At 44.2% G+C, this 23,889-nt stretch overlaps 1 protein-coding gene across 1 annotated transcript; it reads right to left on the reverse strand.

Moving 5' to 3' along the window:
* Nucleotides 1–624: 624 nt before the first annotated feature.
* On the reverse strand, nucleotides 625–23,271 carry CDC25A (cell division cycle 25A). Its single transcript, XM_075923046.2, has 16 exons — nucleotides 22,970–23,271; nucleotides 21,476–21,561; nucleotides 18,810–18,858; nucleotides 16,992–17,030; nucleotides 16,776–16,812; nucleotides 16,224–16,325; nucleotides 13,265–13,384; nucleotides 10,238–10,375; nucleotides 8,951–9,025; nucleotides 7,950–8,102; nucleotides 7,518–7,607; nucleotides 6,918–6,980; nucleotides 6,726–6,824; nucleotides 5,256–5,386; nucleotides 4,832–4,943; nucleotides 625–3,290 (listed from the first exon to the last, which is right to left on the reverse strand). Exons 1-16 carry the CDS (start codon nucleotides 23,131–23,133, stop codon nucleotides 3,150–3,152), a joined length of 1,599 nt encoding a protein of 532 aa, XP_075779161.2. The 5' UTR covers nucleotides 23,134–23,271; the 3' UTR covers nucleotides 625–3,149.
* Between the last annotated feature and the right edge of the window lie 618 nt (nucleotides 23,272–23,889).

Below are 23,889 nucleotides of genomic sequence, written 5' to 3' on the forward strand. Positions count from 1 at the left end.
ATGAGCTTGCTGCCTTTAAAGTAAGTAGATAGGATTGGATACATCTAAGCAGCAGATCTTGTGAATAAAGTGGGGATATTCTTAGTCATCTTGCAGTACTGCAGAACCATTCAAAGTTACACTGGAAGCGATGGGTAAAGGAAAAGGGAATTTGGAAAACGAGTAGAACAAACAATACAAATGTAGTCAGTTTTTAACTCAGGCTTGTGCTGTTTTTGGTGCAGTATGAGGGTGCTGTTCCACAACTTGTATTATTAGTATTCGTTCTGCTGCAGTAACAGACCAAGACCTGATTGTGTAGATGCAATATAAATGCCGAACAAAGATGGTCGCCAACACAGAGCTAACAAATGGATGCACACAGTCCACCAGAGGAGTACAGTGAGTCAAGGCTGGTCAGCATGATAGGCTATGACCTCAGCATATCAGCAGTCTAACGGTCAAGGCTTTAGTAGGTCTCACAGCAGAAGGGAGTTTTAAGGAGAGATTTGGAGAAAGATAATTAGTTAATTTTGGAGAGGTTTATGAGGAGATTCTCCCAAGTGAGAAGGGCAGCATGGGAATTGTTCACACCACACTGCTTAAGAACAGTAATGATATAACTACATCGAAAACAAAACCAGCTTGGATTTTAGATAGTTTATTCCCTCAGCCTGCAAACATCTATTAAAGATGCAAGCTGTTTTAGTACAGATCCTACTTAGGACCATACAAATCTTACAACTTCCCTCCCACTCGCACAAAATCCTCAAACAGGATGCATACAAAAGAACAAAGTCGGGCATAAAACAAGGTTTTGTATTTCCACCCCCCGCAACAAGGTTACATGGAACTCTAACTCAAGGCGAACCCTGCAACTAATTAACAGTGTGGTACAGCAGTGTTACTCAGCACACAATTAATATCCTGAATGCCAGGAAGTTGAGAGTATTCTCAGGAAATACAAATGTAAAACCACAGATTGCTATTATGGTTATTGTTGCACAAAGGTGAATGATCCCTTTCAAATGGGAAAAAACCCATTATAATGTTCCTTAGTCTCCCACATGCTTTTATCAGATATGGCTTGCAGCTTCACAATAGTTATATACATAACATTTGCTTGCCATGCTGTCCTATGCGAATGTGTGTGTATGTCAAATATACTATACTATACTATGTTGTTAAGTTGCCAATTCTTAGCACATACTGATCATGAGCACACAGCGAAGGTAATCATATACCAGAAAGTGGCTTCACTCAAGAGGATTGCCGACTGGATTTCAGAACAGCTTTCTCCTTCCCAGATTTAATACGGACACATAATTCAGAAAGTTTACATTTAAGTCATTTCACTGGGCTTCTGAAAGAAATTCGTAATATAAAATACCATGCAAGAATGTGGAATACAACTTCACTCCTGTTTTTGATTATAAACGTGGTAATCATCAGCACTGATTTAACACTCCGTAATCCACCCATAAAAGACTTAACTTTTTTTTAAAATAAAAATAAAAGTGTTACATAATGTTTTTGAAACCCAAAGGAATAAAACTTGAACAGGAAACGGGAAACTTAAAAACAAAATAAAACGGCAGAAAACTTCTCACCCTTTCTGTAACGTGACCTGAAGGTCTCAAGTCAAGCCACATGAAATACTTTGGATTTTTGCTAAGATAGAGTCTTTGAGAATCTATGGAAAGGCAGGCTGCTTTCTTAGTGGTGGTTTCACTGATATGTTGGTACATGGGGAAGTGGAGCCACTGCCAAACTAGGCACTACAATCTCATTGTGCTTAAAGCAAGAGGCAGATCACATGCAAAGTCATTAGACTGCTTCAGCATTTGCTAGATATGCTTTTCATGTTGCCAAAGTAGCAACTAGAACAAAGTTTAACATTGGCCCAATCTCTTGCCATGGGCTCCTCAGACTGCTTTGGGTAGCTAATTTCTTGGATTTAGCTGTTTAACTGGAGATCACAAAGTTGGCCTTTGAAAGATGTTCCTCTTATCCGCTATCTACTGATGTTAAAAGCTCATTGGCTGTGGGCTTCTTTCTTGACTTGTCCAACAAGCTAGTTGCAAACCTCTGAAGTTAAAAATCCACAGCTGCTGAAGCAGGTTTAGAACGGATGCACAGTGGGAGGCGGCTGAAGTTTCACTGAAAAGCAAATCAACTTGCAAGTGATGGGAGAAGCATGATTCCACATAGCCAGGTTCTCTTCCAGACGTAAACCATGATACCACCTAGAAATGGAAGGAGCAGCAACATGCTGCTCCATCACTACTAGATTTGGCAATGCTAAACACATAATCAGGTTTGCCACCTGGCATTTCAGAGTTCACCAAAAGCAACCTGTTCTCTGGCTTACAGGAACTGGACAGTAATCCTGCCCAGTTTGAAATGGTTTCTTTAGATCTAATGAAACAGCCAAGGAGAAATTCCTGAAGCTAAAATAAAAAAATAAAGCAACCTAGACCACACAATAAATTAAAACATGATATCTGCACAATGAGCACTTTCACTTTATACTGTCAGTAGGCTTCCGGGAGGTGCTGCATTCTAGTTGTATGAAAAGCCTCCTAAGGAAGCACCATTTTCTGTTTCACTTCACTTGGTGTTATACTGCCAACAACAACAAAAAGAACAGAGCTGCAGTCGAAAGGAAAGACTCGAGAACCCCATGGTAGGTTGGCTATTAGCAGAACGAGGTCTCAGTGCAATCCAGATGACTCAACTGCAGTGGTATTAGCTTCATTCGACTGTACTTAAATAATAAAATAAGGCATAGTTTTAAAACAGGCACTAAAATCATCTCAATATTAACACTTACATGGCATACACCAGCTCAAGCCATCCCACCTATAGAACAGCTGTTGGGTAGCTGTTCCTGTGTGCGCCATAGAAGAAAAGCCATTTCCACTAACCATCTTGAGAAAGGCATACAGAAAAGTCTCATCTTTGCAGTCAGCCTGTCGATCATTAGGGCAACATGGTGAATATAAGCATTCCATGTTGTTTCTCTGATCACTTCCAGCAAGACAAATGCAAAGATGTCCATGGAGCGAGCTGGTGCACAATAGTCAGGACTAAGGAACAGACAGATACACGCTTCCCCCCTAGAACTTCAGTTTTCCTACACAGTCTTCTCCTGCTCACGAATACAGTCCTTAGAGCTTCTTCAGGCGACTGTACAGTTCTCTTTTGCTCTTCTCACCCGCCCATGTTCTACTTTTTGTGCGGAACCTTTTCAAGTCTTCCTTGAAGTCCTCATGGTGCATAGGACGGTAGCTCTGGGGTTCACAATAATTCTGGGAAAGAAAAGCTGGTTTCACTTCAATTTGTCATTGCTTCATTTACAAATGACATTCCTAACGGAACCCTTTCTGATCCCATACCCCCAAGCAAACAAGCCCATGCACTTAGAATATTCTACACCACTATCCAAGCATCTCATCATCATGGCATCTAGATCCAGGCCCCAAATTTCAATATAACTACTGGTTGAAGCCAACATTCACAGACCGAACACACCATTCTGTTTGACATTTCTCCCTTAAAGAGAGATCTCTCAAAGGAGGGGCGAAAACCTTATATTTACCTAGTTTTCATCCCAAAGCTTATAACCCAGAAACATTCTTTTCACCCATGAAAGCAACAGAACACAGGAACACCACAGAGCCATTAGGAAAGAGAAAAAGTATCTATCCTGGTAGGGCAGATGGAAAATAGGGAGGTACAGTCTAGTTAATCTAGCTGACATTTGGCTAGGACACCAGTTTTAAGTGGAACTTACATAATAAAAAGAATGTGTTTCTTTGCAATATAAAGGCAGCAGGATGTGTTTGTGTGCAGTTGGTTTATTATTTCAAAATGATCTCTAGCTTTGCCTATGCTGGAATGGCATGGAAAACTAGCTGGCGAACTAATAGAATAAGGCCACAGCACCAAGGAAGCTTAACGTGATCGAGATGAAAGCTATTTTAATAAAAACTTAATGCACTAAGGCAGAAAAGCTGTTAGATTTAATATCACTCTTCAAATTAAGGACTTCCACTTAACATCCTCTCGCTTCGCACTGCTCCAACATTACCTTCCTGCTCCATGAGAAAATATGCTCATTTAAAGTTGTGCAATGCTCCCTTGTAATGTTGCTGCTCCTCTGGAGAAGCCCGGAAGCGGACAGAGTGGGGTTTGGCATCCCCCTCCCTCAGCTCCCTTACACCCCCAGTGCCTCTTGGTTGTCAGCAGACCCCACAGATAAGTACCTTCCTCTTCCCTCCTCCCCCTGCAGCAATCAGCTGGTACAGGGCATTCAGAGGCTGGGGAGGGAAGATGCAATGTGCTTCAGGGAGGAGGTGGAACAGGGGCGGGAAGAGGCAGGCCTGAGAAGGAGCAGGGAGGCGGCTGAGCTCCCGTTTCCTCCCCCCCCCCGCAAATCAGCAGCAGAGCCTGTTCCTGTGAGAAGCTGTTGCTTCTGCTCGCCATGGGATTTTAATAGCTAAAAAAGATCAATTTTATACGTCATGCAAGAGACACTGGTAAGCACCACAGGGACAGTAGGTTGCTTTGAGGTATGGAGAGGGCTTTGACAAGAGTCTTTACTACAAAAGCCTCCAATGACACGTTACTCGCAGCATTCAATCTAGTCTTGTAGCACAGCAAGCCCACTATGTGCAAAAGAGCAAGAAAGAGGATGTATCATGCAGTGAGTTATGCTTCCTCTCTTTGGAAGCACAATTTAAGTCCTACGGCTGAATTTAGCTGGAAAGGGGCATTTGTTCAATGTTATCCCTCTCGTCAAGAGGAAAACCGAAGGGCAATCAGAAGTTCATAAATGAGTACTCCTTACTCTGCATCTTAAGAAGAAGTCCTTATAGCCTCCCTTTAGTACATAGAGCTCTGGGTAATGCAGGTTGGGGTACTCGTTCCCCAGTCTGTCTCTCTCTCTCACAAACCGGCACCTGTAATAGGGACAGAGGTTAAAACGTACAAACCTGTGTTTAGAAAAAAAGTTACATTTGTACAATCCACACTGTTAACCTGTGCCTCCCACTACTCAAACTACTGAGTACAGCAGCCAACCACTATCTGCTGGAACACACATTGTCCTGTCTATCAGGAATGAGTGCGCCAATACCTATTACAGTAAACTGCATAAGCAGCTGACATGCTGCTGTCTAAAGTCTTCAAAAGCTTGCTAGTAACAACTAGGTAACTAGCATAGCTACAGGATTCTGATCACAGTATAGACAGTACTATGCTCAGATACTCACATTCGGGGACCCCGCTCTGAGGAGAACTCACAGTGGAATACTATTATTACTCGTTTGTTCTCTGATGCCAGGATAGGCTTCTTCAACAGGTAATCCTCCACATCCTCTTCCATGTGGAGGTTTACAGCACCCTGGGAAGGCAGAATCGCAACTGAGCACACAGCACAAATTAAGAGGGAAGATGTAACGAAGCCACTTGCATCTTCTCTTGAGCACAGTTAGCTTTGCTTTCCTTTACTAACAGAAAGCCATTTAATTTCTTGGAGAGCAGCTCCATTTTAATGGCCACTTGAATGACTGCACAACATCGGTAGGATTTAACCTTACACCTCAAAGCACAGTGTCGTTAAACTGCTTTTTAGAACTAGCCAGCTTACTCAAGCAGAGCTCTCCAGAGTAACTGCTCATTTTTCAAAGTGCATGCAAGAGCATAAGGCCATTTCTTCAGCAGTTGGAATATTAAAATTTAGTTACAGTAAACAACATCTAGTTAAACAATGGAAGTTTTAAATGTCTGTTTCCCAAGATACATATAGCATCCTAACATTCTGATTTCTCTACAGAGGAAAAAGGTGTGAGGTCAGTCCTCTAAAACTGCTCCACATCTCCCATTAAGGGATGGACAATAATTTTTGATGAGGGGCCACTCCAAAAATTAAGAGGGTGCGAGTCTAGGAAAGAGGTTGGGCGCAGAAAGGAGCTAAGTGTAGGGAACTGGGGTGTAGGAAGGGTTGCAGGTTCTAGGAGGGAGTTGTGACCTGGGGAAGGGGTGCAGGGCTTTAGGTTATGACCTGGGGCAGGAAGGGGTGCAGAGAGTTTGAGTTGTGACCTGGGGCAGGGAGTTGGGGTGCAGGAATGGGCGGAGGGCCTGGGGCAGGCTATGGCCAGGAGGTGCTTACTGTAGACAGCTCTGAGCCAGCAGCCCAGCAGGCTCCCTGCCTGCTGTATCCTTAAGTGCCACTCAAGTGCTCAGCTGCTATGGCCTGCCTGTGTGCGTCTGCACCATAGAATCACAGAACACTAGAACGGAAAGGGACCTCAAGAGATCAAGTCCAGTCCCCTGCCCTCACGGCAAGACCAAGCACCATCTAGATCAGTGGTTCCCAAACTTTTCGGCGTCACGCCTCCTTTCAGATTTGAGAAACCCTCATGTCCCGTCCCGCCCCGCCCCCCCCAAACCAGCAAAACTTGTTGATAAAAAAGGAACTGACCAGGGCAGCAAAACTTGATGGGGGGCGGGAGGAGGGTATGTAAAAATGAATAAAAATATTAACTACATAACTGATAAAAATTCTCTCGGTCACATGGTTAACAGCTGTTGGTGCTCCCAGCCCCACAAGGCTGCCACTGCACCCAGGAAGAATTTAATTGGTGAGGGTAACCAATAAGCATCATCTTATCAGTTAACACATTAAACTCTTACATCCCTAATACAGACACCGATATCTCTCTTCTGCAGGGTCACTGTACCTTGATATGGCCTCCCTCATATTCATATGGATATCTGCAGTCAATTATCACACACTCCTTAATGAAGCTTGAAAACTTCCCAGTCAGCACAGATACAATCTACACAGAAAAAAGATTTCAGAAGTTTATCTTGTGCTACATGACTCTGCTTCCTTGTACAAAGCAATTTCTTATTGCCACAGGGATACATACCATTTCTGAGTCAATGTATTTTAAGTCTTGATGTTTCCCATCTACAGTGTGGAAAAGGTAACCCTAAAAAAGGAAAACAGAAGCCTAACTCAGACTGAGGAAATCCTATTTAAGACCATGTAGACCATATATCCGTTACAGAATATCTGGTTATTGATTTTACACCACCCAGCAGTATAAATGGACACTCCATAGACCAGCAAAGGCACCTATTATTCATGAGGCATATGCAGTCAAGCCACAGTGTTCTTAACTATATTCAAAGCAAAGAATTTCAGGAAGTCCCATCATTGTACAGTCTTCCACAATGTACGTCACAGTTTATGGCTGCCCACGCTGACACAGTAGCCCATCTCTAACTTGCCATCTGCCCACAAGACCTTACAGTCTAAAGACAGAGGAAAAATGGATGCAATTGAATAGTTTGCAGAGAGTTAAGGGATGTTGAGTAATAGTAGGAAAGGTTTCAGAATCTCTCACAAGAGGGAGGAGTAAATGATTGTTAAAGCATTTTTAAATGCTCAGCAGTAGAGCACGCAAAGGAAACCTGACAGGTTAGTTTGACACAAAGATGCTACTTAAAAAAAAAAAAATCGTTACCTTTGAGAAGTCACCAATAAGATTCCTTTGGTCACTGTCCAAAATGCTCTCGATCTCGGAGGATGACTGAGTCCTCATTAATTTTAGATTCTACAGAAGCAATGGTTTGAAATGACATCAGGATGGTCCATTATCCTTGCCCACAGAGAATTAATGCACTTCACTGAGAGCAAACGCTAACATCAAGTGGTATGTATCAGAACACCTACACCCTGGCTTTCCACACCCTCTAATTTAATTTCACTTTGAATGACAAAACCAGACCTGAACTCAAGCCCACCTAACCCACTCCCATACACCACGCATTAAGAGGTGACAGCTTCTTACATGGACAGTTATCGACCTGGAAGATCATTGTTCTCTTGAGTATCCTTATTGTAAATACCTATCCTCACAAAATAAAACTGATTAGACGAGGATTAAACCACCAACCGTTGCTTCTTCAGAAGGTGTTCCAGGCACATTTTTTCTCCTTTTGCTGTTTTCTGAAGAGGTCTCTTCTTGGGACCTTTCCATTCTTTTCAGGGCAGTCCTAGCCACACCATTAGGCAGAGATGGTGACCCAAACAATCTGCACCTTTTCATCTGGGGGGGAGGGAGAGAAGCAGAAAAACTGAGACATTCCCCCCTAGCTAAGAAGGATAAGGTTAAAATCTAGATCAGTCTCTAACGAAGTTTCCTGCAAACATATTCATATAAGATTTAATTAGGGCATGAGCGGGTGTAAAACTGTCACAACAAAGTAGCTGACAATTTGGTGGCACAGCCAACTGACCTCTTAACTAATACCGGGCTGTATATTTAGTTGCTATGCAAGAAACCTGGGTCCTAGAGTCGGTCTCTTGCCAGAAAGGTTTAGTGAGTGTGGGGACATTACAAAAGAAGCATGCTGTGCCCTTCGGGTGAGGGAGTGTTTCGGATACCTTGACAGCAAATACTCTGGCAGATTAAAGTACTGAGTTGATGGAGTTGAGAGAATCCAGATTTTAGCATTAAAAGATAGTGAGGCTGGAGGCATTACAGATTGATGCATGCAGAATGGATTGGAGAGACATTTGTAAGATTCTGTTTAGGATGCAAACTTTGGACATTTCTCTCAAATTGCTGAAGGAAAAACCTTAATAGTTAAATCCTACTGTTTCCAAATGCTACAAAGACGGAACCCTCTAGTCATTAGGAAAGCTAAGATTAAGAGCAAGTATGTACTGACTACCAGGTCCTAGATCCTGAGAGGTGCAGGATCAAAGATGCAATCACGGTGACTTGTCCAAAAGGCAGTTTTTGAAAGTTATATTAGCAAATGTATGCCTTGAGTGTAATAGGGATGCCCACTAAGAGTAGTGATTTACTCAGTTTTTAATAATGCATTTCAATGGTATAGATGGGCATTTGAAAGAGATGCAAGTTGCATTATCCCACCCCAACGTACTTACGTAGTTGTCTGCTTTTCTCATGACCAGGGGAGCAGTCCAAAGGCTCGCCACACCAGATGGCATCTCTTCATTGTTCTGAGGAAGCAGAAAATCATTGAAGTTTTATCACATTTCAGGAAGAACAGTCAGTGGCTTCACAATTTGTCTAAGGCTTTTACACCGCTCAAGCAGGGGCCAAAACACTTCTTTGGGATTACTTACTCATTCACTGTTGTGGGAACTTCCTCTTATCTAGTAATTCCTAGATTAGCAGGAATTCCATTCTAATGGAAGCTAGGATACTGGGAAGGCAGAATCTTAAAACTGTTAAGGGAAGTTATAGCAACTGATTCATTTACCAAAAAATCCATTTATGTTTTTAAAATGTTACTTTAAAACTTCTGACTCCATCCCGGTAAGTCTAGTTTCTACATCAATTACCCCATTTTACACAGGTATTTTCCTTCCCATTATATATCCTGGGTATTCCCCAATAACTGCAAGCTGAGTATTTTATCACCAACATAGGAACTGCAGCAAATCGTCTCAATTTAATTGCTATTGTCATCTAGTGAGGATCTGAAGTGACAAGTTCTATAGTCTACTGTTCGAAGTAGAAGCATAATATTTCTGTAATTATGAAAAGCATTGAGAGTTGGACAGGACTACAGCTATGTCTGCACTATCACTTTTGTCAGTAAAACTTGTGTCGATCAGAGGCCGGAAAAAAACCACCCCCTTGATGGACAACTAAATTTCACTGACAAAAGCACTGGTGTGGACAATGCTGTGTTGGCAGGACTGTCTGACAAATGACAATCTCTACTACTGACATTACTACTGCTGCCTTGGGATGGTTTCACTATGCCAGCAGGAAGGCTCTCACCTGTTAGCATAGAGTGGCTACATGGGAAATCTTACAGTGACACAGCTGCAGTGGTACAGCTATGCTGCTGTAAGTGTAGATATAGCTTACTACAGCATCAGGTCGTCTTGAAGGATTATTGGCAATTACTAGCTTTTTGCCACTTGTGGTGAAAGAAGCTCTATCTTAGTTATAATAGTTGCTTACCATAGATGTTCAAAGTGGACAAATGCCCTTAACAGATGATTGATAATCCTATAAGGCTAAACTAGAATTTACCCCACCATGGTCATTTAAAAACCTGGATCAAGAGTCTGCCCTCAGGGCATTATGTATGCACATCACTTCCCATGTGCAGATTCTTTACTTCCTTAGAAGTGTTCAATACAGACATAGGATGCTGTCCCTCACAGGTATAAATCAACCTCTCCCCTTCCACATACCTTCAAGTCCTCACCATCCAATATATCTAGGAACCCATCATCTTCTTCCTCAGTCTCACGGGACGTTAGAGATGACTGCTGCATCAAAGCAGGCCTATAGTTTTCCAGGTCGCCTTCAGGGGCTTCACCAGTGGGAAACTGGAACAAGACATTTTGGTTGAATGGCAGCCTCTATCCAGCCCTTTATTCTGGGGACTGTGTGAGACACTGACAGGGCAGCAGGTTAGAGCCATAGGCCAATTCACTTGTGTGTGAATATTAAAGAAGTGTTAAGCATACTAATTCCCACAGAGCAATTCACCGATGTGTTAAAAGGTATTGTTTTCACCTATCCATATCCTGTTGATTGCTATTACATTATGTATAGACAAAAAGTGTGTATAAATATTAGGATGAAAATTTACTTGATGTGTAAACATTATGAAAACTAATGAAGGTTTGTTATGTGCAATTATATTTTTTTACAATGTAGATGGCATATATCCTGGTAATTGTTTATCCAAATGTGATTGGAGCCTTGGAAATGTAATCGAAGAAGGTTGCTAATTTCAAAGTATGGGTCATTGTGTTTGACAACAGAAATTCACAGACTCAGTATGTATTTAGTCAACAAAAGAGAAGCCCATGCTGTGAATGAAGGTCAGATTGCCTACCATGGAAAGGAGCTATAAGAATGCACCCAGGGAATGGGTTTGTATCTCTGAACTATTTGGACACTCACAGGGAAGCATTCCAGATGCAAGACAAAGATCCCAAAGTTATTTTGGGTAACCTCGAGAGACTTAAGGAAAACTAGCAGATTACTACATCTCTGCTACTATTTTGAAAATACAAACTTACACTTGTTTATGTATTTTACCTGCTTTAGCCTCTCAATAACTTGCTTGTTTTTTTAACTAATGAATTGTTTGTTAGTTTAGAGAAATTGGCTGCCAGAACTGTCTTTGGTGTGACATTAAGAGTATCCATTGACCTGGGGTAAGCAGCTGACTTTTTAGAGTTGGGAAGAATCCAGTGGAATGGGATTATTTTTTGTTAAATCACTAAGATCGGTTGAAAGAGACTGAAAGGTCTAAGGCAGTGGTTCCCAAACTTTTTGGCATCACGCTCCCTTGATTTTGAGAAACCCTTATGCGCCCCCCCCCGCAATAAAACTTGGGGGGGGGGGGAAAAAAAGAAGAAGAAAAGGAACTGACGGGGGCCGAAAAACAAAAACAAGGGGATTGACGGGGGGGGGGGGGGGGGGCGCGCCAGAGAAGGGTTGCCTTGCGCCCCCCCCTGGAATTCCTTCATGCCCCCACCAGGAAGCACACCCCCCAATTTGGGAACCCATGGTCTAAAGGGACTGTGTGGCTCTATGGTAAGACTGGTATTGTGATCCAGGAGTACACTTTTGTTACTGACTTGGTGAAATCTAATTATAGAATAGATCACCATTTTGGGGCATCTGTCCTATTTTCTCACCTGAGATTGGCCACGCACAGTAGTGAGCCACTCCAGACAGCATGGCACTATGATCTCCCTTTTAGAAGAAGAAGAACACTAGTTCTAGCAGCTAAGGCAGGGTCATTCCTTGAAATGGAATGTAGGAGGCATTCCCATGGTTATCCCATACATGCATCAATTGGCTTAGGAAGCTCCAAACCTGGCTCTGACACTTATTGTTGGCCACCAGAATAGTGAAAAACTTCATTGCTAGTTTTTCAATTAAAGGATAATCCTGCATTCTGAAAAATTATATAACCCAACATGTTTGCAAACAGCAGCTCACTTTCAAGATGGTGTAGAGAAGGGCAGGTCTAAATAACAAGAAGTTACTCCAAGTCTCCAGGTTTTGTGCATGCAATCAGAAGGTTTTTAAAAAAGAGGGATCACCATACCTAAGTAGGGAATAAAAACCAAAGTCCCCAATTTCCTGCTTATATATAGTGGTCATGGTCCCATTCCTGGATGTCCCAAGACAAGCAACAAAACTGGCCATAGGATATATATCCCTATATTACATATGCAATTTTCAATTTTATCATTTTAAATGCATCTAAATTTCAATATAGCGGTCTGCTTCACTACAGAAGTGGCAACACAATATAAAGATTCATCCAACACCGGATGTGTTACACATGCAGGCTCACTTATTGCAGCTTAACTCAAATTACATGAAGGATTATCATCAATAACTACTAGTGTATGATGGCCAAACTGTACAGTCTCTAAGAGAAAGGATTAATGGACACAAGTCAAATATTCAAAAAGGTACCACAGAAACCTGTTGGGGAACATTTTAACTTGCCCAGATACTCATTAATGGATCTCAAAGTTACTATATTATTGCAAGCCAATTTCAAAAATCAGCTTGAAAGGGATATCACAGAATTTAATTTCATTTACAAGTTTGATACCTAAACAAAGACCTTGCGTGGATGGCCCACTACATTCCACATCTAACGAGATAAAAAAACCAAGCACGGGGTACTTAAGAGCCCCTAGTACCCACTATCAGCTTCATTTAGCATGGACACTGACAGTTTCCCCCCCCTTTTTCCTTCTTTCCCCCCCATTTCTTCTCTTTCTGCTATTTATTTGGAAACTGGACCTCTTAACTCCATTCATCTGAATGAGCTGTGCACAGGAAAGCTCATGATACCATCTATATTTTTTGTTAGTCTCTAATGTGCTGCAAGACAAGTAGTTTTTTGGTTTTTTTGTTTTTTTAAGTTTTTTCAGTCACAGACTCACATGGCTACCCCTCTGAAACTAGTGGCATCACAGTAAGTTATGTTTAAAACCCTTACATTGATCTCCCATATTAAAAATTCTCAGTTCACACGGTGGAATGAAATTTTTCCCTAATACCCGTGTGGATATTTTTCCAGATCAATGTGTTATCAATAAAAGATGCAAAAAAGAGATCTCCCCCTACTGCAGAGCATTGCATCTCAGGTCCACCATTTTCAATGGCCTTTCCTCCTAGAACCAAGCAAGCCTAAGGCAAGGCAAGTTAGTTGCCAAGGTCACCCTGATACATACCATCCGAGCCGGGGCAGAGTTCTGCCGTTGCCCAAAAACATCTTTTCCATCCTCAAAGGAACGGACACGCAGACAACTACGAGAAGCGGGCCTGGTTGGCTTCTTAAACTCAAAAGACTCCTTAAGGAAATGGAGCAAGAGAAGCATGTTATCAAACAAAGCCTAGAGGTGGAAGGCCCATTGATTAGAGATATTTTACAGTCTGTCCTTCTTAGACTCAGCTCCCTGCAATCCAATGAAATAAGTAAATCTTTCAGAATATGCACATTTCTAAAAGAAAGTTGTTAAAATAGTGATTGATATAGGAGAATCACACTTCCTCCAAGTTATACTCTACAGTCACGCATCTATCCACTTGCCCTGTCTAATCCTTTCAAAATGCAACCAGATCTGTACCTAAATTACTAGGGGTATGTCTACACTTGCACCCTCTTTTGAGAGAGGGATACAAATGAAGACAATCGAAATAGCAAATGAAGCTGGGATTTACATATCCTGCACTTCATTTGCATAATCGCGTTATGGTGCTATTTTGAAATAGCGCCATAACATGATTATTCAAATGAAGCATGGGATATTTAAATCCCAGCTTCATTTGCAATTTTGAATGTCTTCATTTGCATCCCTCTCTCAAAAGAGAGGCAAGCATAGACATACACTAGAATGAGCTTGCTATTGTGGGACAAGCTGCACTCTTCTCCCATTACTCCTGAGAAGGGCAGATGCTTCTACAGAAATCTGAGCCCTCATAAGATTTCTTCATTGACCCAATTCACAGCCATTTGGACTATAATGGAGTTGGACTCAAGAGCCCCTGACAAGTTCCTTAAAGATTTAATGTACTCTATTTAATGAAATCACACATGTTTACAATTTGATGATTGTTACCTTACAGGGCAATTGTCTGGAGAGCCAGTAATCACCTCTACAGTTCCTACTGCCTCTGCCTATTCTCCTGTACACCTGATCACCCTTTTTCTTTTCATTAGAATATTGGTCTCCCCTCTCACTTCTGGTTGCCTGGCTCACTCATTCACAATGCTGCTGCAAAATGATTCTCCAATTTACAGATCTGATGAGGTCTCCCTCTCTCAATCCCTCTCGTGGCTCTCTATCATTAATTGTAAGCTATGTGTCTCCACCATCAAGGCCCTTCCCAACCTAGTCTTCACCCTTTCATCTGTTATTTGGTATTAACAGATAGACTCCTGCCTCCAGTCAGCCCAAAATGCCCACTTGCTACATTTCCAAACAGGCATCTTTGTGCTTTCTCTTGCTAAGCTTCATGCTTATGCCCTTCCCTCCACTCTTGAACATCTAAGCCACTGCAGTGTTTTGCTTCAACTCCCTTAAGAATTCTTTGCCACAATACTTAAAAACATATTAAGGCTAGACCAGTCCTTTTCAGGCTGACTGATACTATCTAGTTGTCTTATGTACTCCCATGTCTGTCTGTTCCGGTAAGTTTTTTTTGCCTTAGACTAAGTGATTTGTCTTTTTTTGATTATTATAAACACAGTACTTAGCACAATGGAGCTCCTAAGCTAGGGATAGGCAATAATTTTTGTTGAGACACCACTCCAAGATTTTTCTATGGAGAGATACAGGGTCTGAGATGGAGGCTGGGTGCAGAAGGGAGCTCAGGGTAGGGAACTGGGGTGGAGGAGGGGGGTAGTGACCCATGGCAGGGGATTGGAGAGCAGGATCCAGGAAAGGGTATCGGTGTGGGAGAGAAATTCTGGCTGGGATGGTGGGGAAGGCTGTAGGGAGGTGTGCAGAGTCTGGGAGGGAGTTGAGATCTGGGGCAGGTGGGAGGAATGCAGAGGATTTGGGTGGTGACCTGGGGCAGAGAGCTCGGGGGCAGGAAAGGGTGGAGTGTCAGAGGTTGGGGTCCTCTCCCTGGCTGGGAGGGGCTTATCTAGATGGCTCCTAGCCAGCAGCCCAACTCCCTGCCAGCAGCTCCAGGCTGTTTAAAGCAGCTGGTTGTTCCATGTGTCTCTGTGCTGGGAGGGGAGGGGAGGGTTTTGCATACTACCCCTGCCCCTAGCATAATCTCTCAGGTCCCATTGGCCTGCTTTCGGACAATAGGAGCGGAGAGATTGCGCCACGTGCTGCTTCCAGCACAGCCAGCCGCTCTGAGCAGCGTGGAGTTAATCTGTGCCCAAGGGTCTCAGCAGGGCATGCCAAATCTGGCCTGTACCATGCCCAACCCTGTCTTAGGCATTATGGTAATACAAAAAGCGGGAAGTCAGCTTTTGCACCATATTAGTGCAAATTTTGCAAGACAAACCATGGAGAAGTTTAAGAATACCACAGTTTACTCAAGCAAGACAGACAGACTTTACCCACCAGATCAACCACTCATTACAAACCTCCTCCCCAAATAAGGAGTTATCCCTGTGCATCAAGCCCCATACTATCACAACTGACAGCTTCCTGGATATAGCCTCCCATATTATACAGTAATTACTCATTTAACACGTACACACTTAACATGTTTTCGCAATAGCACAATTTTATTTTTAGGGAACGTTTTTCGAACACCACAACTGTCCCCAAAAACAACACGAAAATAATCAGGTGGCGGACTACTTTGCACAGCGGTATAAGTTGGCGAAAACAGTGGTAATACACAGGAGCGGATGAATACATGTGGTCACGCTTCTCTGCTCACTCACGTTTATCTTTGTGTTTTAACAAACCGCAGCGACTTGTGTTACTAGTTATCTTGTGCTGCTAGATATCTAATGCTGACATTGACGACCCAGCACCAACAAAATATTGACTTTGCCACCACCACCTGAAACTTAACCCCTACCTTTTCCATTATTTTTAATGAGAAAATTGACTCCGCATAGCACGTTTTCACTTAGCACGAACATTTTCAGAAACGCACCTATAGCGTTAAATGAGGAATTACTGTACTACTTCAGAGAAGCATAGAGTGAGCTAAACTTACATTCTCTTTGTTGTCATCTGGTTCAATGAGGTGAAAAACATCACAATCCAATGAATCGGAGTTGCTCCTCTTCAGAGCAGGACTAGACCCCAGCAGCTTCTGCTGCAAAATTAAAAGGACAAATCCTGTTCAGTCTCAATCAGATCCCCAGATTTTGGGCAACTGAGAGACCATGCTGTCAGCTTGCCAAGAACGTAAAGACTGCAGTACCCAAATTTGCGCAAAATGGCACAAACTATGTTAAAAACAAGGGCTGGACAGAGACATGCAGCCCATGGAGACAACCGGCCTCAGGATGCAACACTGCCACATAAAGCTAATGACAGGCTCTCTTGTAGAACATAACAGATTACACTTTGGTCTCAATCCAGATTATAACCTATGGTTTTCTATTATCTTAATTTTAAGCAACAAGCAACACCACATTCTTGAGACTGGAAGATTAATGAGCTTTGCTGGTTATCTTCTAATAAAAGTCGGCACAGATAAGTAGTGTAACATTTAATATTGAAAACCTCTCTCTTGTGAAAGTCGAAAATCCCCCTCACTTACCGGGAGAGAACGTATTCTTCTGATGGGCAGCTGAACACTGTAATGAGAAAAGAGACAAAAATAGAATCAAGTTTCACATTAACATTTAAGCTGAAAAGCTACTAATAGTAACTGGCAACACAATTCAGTTTTTCCACTGCAAAACTGAATTAACTAGTGGTACAATTTAATAGATCACTAATTAAGAGGAGAAGTTAAAATTAAAAGCATACTCACTTTGTAAGTCTGCTAGATTCTATAACTGTTTTCTCAAAGCTGAAAAAAGTCAGACAAAGGACATTACTTAGCTTTACTGCCAATTCATAATCCAATACTTTGAACTACTTAGTGTTGTTTAAACTTAAAGCCAGTTGTTGCTTCTGTTTATCCCACGTTACAAGCTTGTGTACCCGAGGCTACATCTGCACCAGCAGCTCTCAACCAGAGGTTCAGAGCCTTCTTGGGGACCACAAGTTGATTTCTGGGGCTTTGCCAAGCAGGGCCAGAGTTAAGACTCGCTGAGGTAGAAAGCCAAAGTCCCAACATGGCCCTGAGCCCCACCACTGAGGATAAGTCAAAACCTGAGCAATTTAGCTTTATGGGGCCACAGGCAATTTCCCACTTTGCTATCTCCTAACACTTTCATGTGCAGAAACCATTTGTGGAGGCACAGGGGGGCTGTGGTATTTTTGTAGCACGCAGAACGGGACTCAGAAAGATCAAGAACTTCAATATACACTACAGCTTATACTAGCATAATTTGTGTGCGAATAAAGCACCCCACTGTGCAACCCAAGGATATAAAAATTGTGGATTCAGATCTGATCCACATCTGCTGGAAACAACGTGCATCCGATCCACAATCTACTCCCTGCCCTTTACATATAACCGCATCGGTGCCTCTGCAGCAGCAAGTGATTTTACAGCATCTCAGGAATAGGTATGTGGATCGGTGTGTGTCTTTGGGGTGCCTGTCCTGCTCTTTCCTGCCAGGTGCTACTATCTGGGAACACAGACAATGCAGGGTGCTTGTCCCTCTCTTCTCTACCAGGTGCTCCTACCAGGAGCAGGACAAGCACCCTGCTCCTCCACAGAAGTGCCTCGAACCTGCTCCCTGGTAGGAGCGTCTGGTGGAGCAGAGCAGGTCAAACACCTGTATGGAGCCTTTTTGTAGTATCTGCATATGCACCAATATTCCTCAAATGAATCATAGGTATCTGCGAATTTGCAGGACTCGAACGAGAGGAGTGCTCTTTTGCTTGCAGGGTTATTTTTTTATGCAGACAGGAGAACTCTCTCCCATGAGCATAGAGTGTCTTCACTACATGTGCTGCTGCATTCATACAGCTGTGCTGTATACATAGACATGGCTTTAAGAACAGCAGACAATATTGTTCTTTATTTCCTAGAGTCTTATTGTCTCAGCTGGGCTGGTGGACTAAACCCACTTTCCCCAAGAGACTAGCTAGTCTTTCTAATTCAGGATATTAACAGCAGATTAGCATAAATGGAAACAGAGCTTCTCAGTGAGAAATGGGACAGGACATAGCTCACGGATAAAGTGTGTCCAAAACCCTATCCTCTCCCTTTGCCTGCAAGGAAAGGGCATAACTGACTGATCAGAGGTAGCAAACTTAAAACAAGCGATTGTTGTTAGCCATCACTTCAGATACTTGTACAAGCAAATAGTATAGCTGAGTATTTAATGAAAACTATGAGTTACATGCAAGTTAAGTGCAGTCCTCCAACTGCTAAACAAAGTGCTAATGTGATGCTCAGAGCCTTGGATCCGCAGAAATACATATGTTAATCTGGGCAACACATTAATTTAGACAAATTATTGATTAGTCTGGGCTAAACTCTGTGGTGGCAGAAAACCTAGGATCCCAAAATGCAGTGTGCCATGATGTACAGTTCAAGAAGGTCAAATGAGAAAAGCCCATTTTACATGCACTAGCTGCAGAGGTTTCAGATTAAGTCTCCTATTTGCCCACACAGCGCAGTTAAAGTATAATGTAAAATGCCAGAAGTAAAGTTTAGCATATTTCTACATACTTTTCCTCAATGTCCGAGTTCAAAGGATCGAGAGAATCCAGACAGTAGCCTGTCAAAGACAAAAAAGGTTTTTACTATTGAAAATATAAAATACAGGGAACTATTAGCAAGAAATCTTAGATCTTCTTCCCCAGGACAACTTTTTGCTATGGGGTGGGGGGGCGAGAGAGAGAGAGAGAGAGAGAGAGAGTTGAAAGAAAGAGTTAGATCAAGTCCATAACTCATCCCCCACTAGAAGTTCTGGGGTGGAGGTGTGGGAAGAGACAGCTTTGAGTGTCACTACCTATTACTTCGGACCACAGGTATTGGTTTGATACTTTTGGGGCGAGTGAGAAAAAGAAGAATAAAAAGATTCCACCATACTACCCTATATGAGAAACTGTCACATAGGATAGCAACATATTGCTTTAGAAACATAGCCTAAATAATATTTTGGCTTATTTTTCCATACAGACTAATTACCATTTCTTTGCAGGTTAGCCCTGCCAGCTGATTGCTTTCTACATGCAAGATTTTAGCTATGCTCTTATCTCTCTTCCCCAATAGATAATATTGGAACATTTCACATAGTCATCTACCAAAAAAAAAGCTTTCTTAAGACAAATAAGTATCCAGATAGTAAGATAATTAGTAACTTATTGATATACCAGAATCAGATGATGCATTAAAGCAATACAGCTGTTTCTGCTAGGTTTAAGGTTATGAAGAATTTCACAGGCTAGTGTTTTAAAGAACTACTTTGACAAAATAGGTGGAAGCATGCTACATCTCCATGTCTTGCTGCCTTATCCTACTATTACCTCACTCCATATCATCTGGTGTCTATTCACTTTGTGTCAGACTATGGTGCTTTCATCTGTAGTCTAGAATGCCATTCAGTGTCATGGCACTACAAGAGACAAGATACATGTAGAAAGAAGGGGATTTTCCTATACTGGGTTGCTTCAAAGGAGTACATGAAACCCATAAGATTATAAAAAAAATTAGCTAACCATAACTCATTTTGTTATTCCAAAGAGTGTAGGTTTTCAAACCCATATCCGTTTAAATAAAATTTTATATATATTTCTCTCTCTCACTCACACTCACACACAAACACTGATGTAGTGCCTCCCATCCCAAAATACTTCAAGTTTTAGACATAGCTGTATTTCAATGGTCCTATATATTTCTGGGGTGCCATGACAGTAGTCAGTTGGATAACCAACACCACAAAGTATGCCATCAGTGGATGTAAAACATGGTGGCTTTGCTTAGACCCTCTTCGTATAGGGAAGTTAGCAACTAGTCAACTGGAGTATTGACTACTTGCTTTCCTCCCCCCCTTCCTGCCACCGGCATCAGCCCCTGTCCTCAGTGGACAGGGGCTGCTAGACCGAACAGTTCTGATTTGCACTGGTCCGGGACACTGCACCTCTGCATTTTAAATGTAATAAAAGACCAGCAGCTCTTACTACATTTAACATGCAGAGCTGCAGTGTGGGTGGCTCCCAGAGCCAGCATGAGCTGGGACTGCTCAATCCCAGCACGTGCTGGCTCCTGGAGCTACCCCCACTGCAGCTCTGGAAGGCAGTCCTTATCAACTAATTCTGTAGTTGATACAATTTGTATCGACACACAATTAGCCAAATACAGATGTTAAATTGCAGTTATCTTAATACCTCATGAACTCTAGTGACCACATACAGCACACAATCATGGTTTAAGATCATAATCCAAAAGACTAACATAAAAGTTGCATTCATGCAGTTTATCTACCTCAGTAAAATAAAAAGCACGGTCAGTTCTGTCAAGAATTCATTTTGTTATTCCAAAGAGTCTATGTTTTCAAACTCATTCCTTATGTCGAGTGTCAGCAACCACAAATTAACATGGGAGACCTATGTTTACCAATGGTTTACAGAGAAGGAGAAAACACTACAGCTTGAACCTCTCTAGTCTGGCACCCTTGGGAACCGACTGGCACCGAACCAGAGAATATGCTAAACCACAGGAAGTCAATATGATCTAGCAGCATCAGCAACACTTCTAGGAGTCCAATAAGCAGCAGAAGACATTTTGGGGTAAATAAGAGCTAAATAACAGCACAGAACATTGAGAGCCCAGAAATGGTGGCTGTAAAACTTTATGCCTATGTCTACACTGGTGCGATTTTGCGCCAGAGATATGCAAATGAGGCTAAGCATGGAATATCGCCGAGCCTCATTAGCTATGCAAATGAGGCTCGGCAATATTCCACACAGCCTCATTTGCATATTGCTGGCACAAGATCGTGCCAGTGTAGACATAGTCTGTGGGTCCACATGAGACTTGGCCACACCAATGATAAGTGGACATCTGGCTAATTAAAATCATGCTGGAACACAGATATTGCTGGAGAAGAGAGGTTTAACCTGTAGTGAACTGGAACCAGAATTAATTTTTCACATTGGTTCTGTCACTTACTAAATGATGCCAGACAAACTCACTTAACCTCTTTACTTAAGTGTCTACATTTTCTTTTTTATAAAATGGAGGGCTGCTAGAATAAATTGTTGTTGCAGTGAATTATGCAAGCACACAGCATTAGCTTCCTCTTGCATCTGAAAATTGCTCTTTATAATACAGGATAAGAGCATGTCAAGCTTTTTCATTCCTTCATACTTATGCATAGATTAAAAAGTAACCTGAATCAGTAGATTCCGACGAGTCTGTTCTTTGTAGATTGCTACTGTTCCTCATTTCCAGCATTAGCAGAGAGTTTTCATGCTGACTATAAAGATTAAAAACAGAGTTATTTTACTCAATGTTTCAGCCAGAAAGTGTCACAATAGGTTTAAAATGTAGAAACACTGTAGATGAGCTCCATTCGGAACAGAATTGATCAGTTTAAGTAGTGGACAATGCAAAAACGTGCCAGTTTAACAGTCCTGCAAATTGAAATTTTGAGTACCCATAACGAACACAGCACACATAGCTGTCTACGGACAAGGTCATGGGGACTCATGCATAAGGTATGTGGCAGCAACTAGGAATAATATTGAGATCATATGTGGCACCATGTGGGCTGTGTTGAAAGGGTGCACTAAACAGACCAGTACCAGGGAGCCATGAGGTTGCAGGAATGAGCTCAGGGGAACTATATATAGTGGAAGTAAAGGTTATATAGGTGGAGTAACGGGCTGGAGAAAAACAACAAAGGGGCCAAGGTGGTTACATGGGTGAGGTTATGGGGGGCCATATGTTGTAGAGCTGGACAGACCAGGATTCACAGGAGCTGCAGAGATTAGGAATGCAGGGGGAAGAGTCATGAGAGCCATCCGAAGGAGAAGTGCAGGCCCAAGAAGTCTAGAAGGCTGCAGGACTGGAGCCCAGAGAGCCAGATACAGAGGAAGGGGACAGGCGCCAAGGAACTAGGGAGCCTGGTACCAGAAAGGTTATAGGGGTGGAGTGATGGGGGCCCCACGGAGGCAATTACAAGGAGGCTGCGGGGTGAAGTCTGGGCGAGCCGGCATGAAGCCGCTGTAGGGGCGAGGTCCTGGGGGCTATGGAAGCTGAGGGGGCGAGGCCACAGGCACAAGTGGGTTTTGGGGGGGGGCCGCACGGCTGGGGATGAGGTTAGTGGGGGGGGGGCCCTGCAGGCGGGAGTAGGTTAGTGGGGGGGGGCCCTGCAGGCGGGAGGAGGTTAGTGGGGGGGGGGCCCCTGCAGGCGGGAGGAGGTTAGTGGGGGGGGGGGCCCTGCAGGCGGGAGGAGGTTAGTGGGGGGGGGGGGGGGGGCCCTGCAGGCGGGAGGAGGTTAGTGGGGGGGGGGGGGGCCCTGCAGGCGGGAGGAGGTTAGTGGGGGGGGGGGCCCTGCAGGCGGGAGGAGGTTAGTGGGGGGGGGGGCCCTGCAGGCGGGATGAGGTTAGTGGGGGGGGGGCCCTGCAGGTGGGATGAGGCTAGTGGGGGGGCAGGTTCCAGGCTGGGGGGGGCGCTCTGGGAGCCACACGTGGGGAGGGAGAAAACGCCCCTGCGGGATTCCGGCAGCTGACGGGGGGGGGGCACGTGGAGAAGGGTGCTGGGGGGGCGAAGAGCGGGTGTCACGTGGGGCAGTGTGGGGGAGGGGGATGGGGACGCGTGAGGGGGGAAGTGCGGAGACACGGGGGGGGATGTGGGGGCTGCAGGGGGCGGGCCGGTCCCACCTGTAGCCGAGCCCTTGCAGCTGCTTCATGGTGCGGCTGAGGCCGGAGACCGGGGAGAGCTCGGCGGGGAACAGGGACTTGGCCACGCCGGGCCCGGCGGCCGGCAGCTGCGGCAGGAGGAGGCGGCGGCGGTGGGGGCCCGGCGGGCCGGGGCCGGGATCCATGCGGCGGGCGGGCGGGCGGGCGGCTCCTGCTGTCGGCGGCGACCCCCGCGCCCGGGCCCTCCCGTCAGCCGCACAGCGCGCGCGCGCGAGCTCCCCGCGGACACCCGAAGCTGGCGCCAAACGCGGGCCCGCCAATCAGAAGCCGTCTGGCCGCGCCCCGCCCACCTCTCTGAGGGACCGCCACTCTGGGGCGGGGAGGGGGTGAAAAAAGAGCAGCGGCGCCTCGCGACCAATCACAAACCGGACGCTTTTCCTTTCCCGCCCCCTCCCCTCGTGGAATGACCAAGACATTGGCCTTCGTCTTTCCTCCGCCCACAGAGCGGTGCTGGCCAATAGAACAGAAGAGACGGCAAGCGGGAAAGCCAATTGAAACCCGCCAAAGATTCCTTCCTCCCGCCCCTGCATTGTGTGACAGGAGACCTGACCAGTAGAATTGCCGATGAGCCCGTTGGGCGCCGGCGGGTTTTTTCGTTGACACTCACAGCCACCGCCCTCCTAGGCGCGCCAGTGGCACTACAAATCCCAGCATGCAACGCTCCAGCTGGACCCCTGGATCCTTCGGCTCAATGGGGAGCGTTGCATGCTGGGATGTGTAGTCTCTAGTAACCTCACCTCAGCAGCTCAGGATCAGGAGCCATCGCTGAGGGCAACACTGGGAGGGGGTGGGGATGCATGAGGAGGCCATGGGTGTAATCACATGCCATTTGGGCAGCACAAGCATGGCTGGTAACTGGTAGCTCAGCTCCTAGGACCTCT

Source organism: Pelodiscus sinensis, chromosome 2, assembly GCF_052426305.1.
Source record: "Pelodiscus sinensis isolate ZL-2025 chromosome 2, ASM5242630v1, whole genome shotgun sequence".
NCBI lineage: Eukaryota > Metazoa > Chordata > Testudines > Trionychidae > Pelodiscus > Pelodiscus sinensis.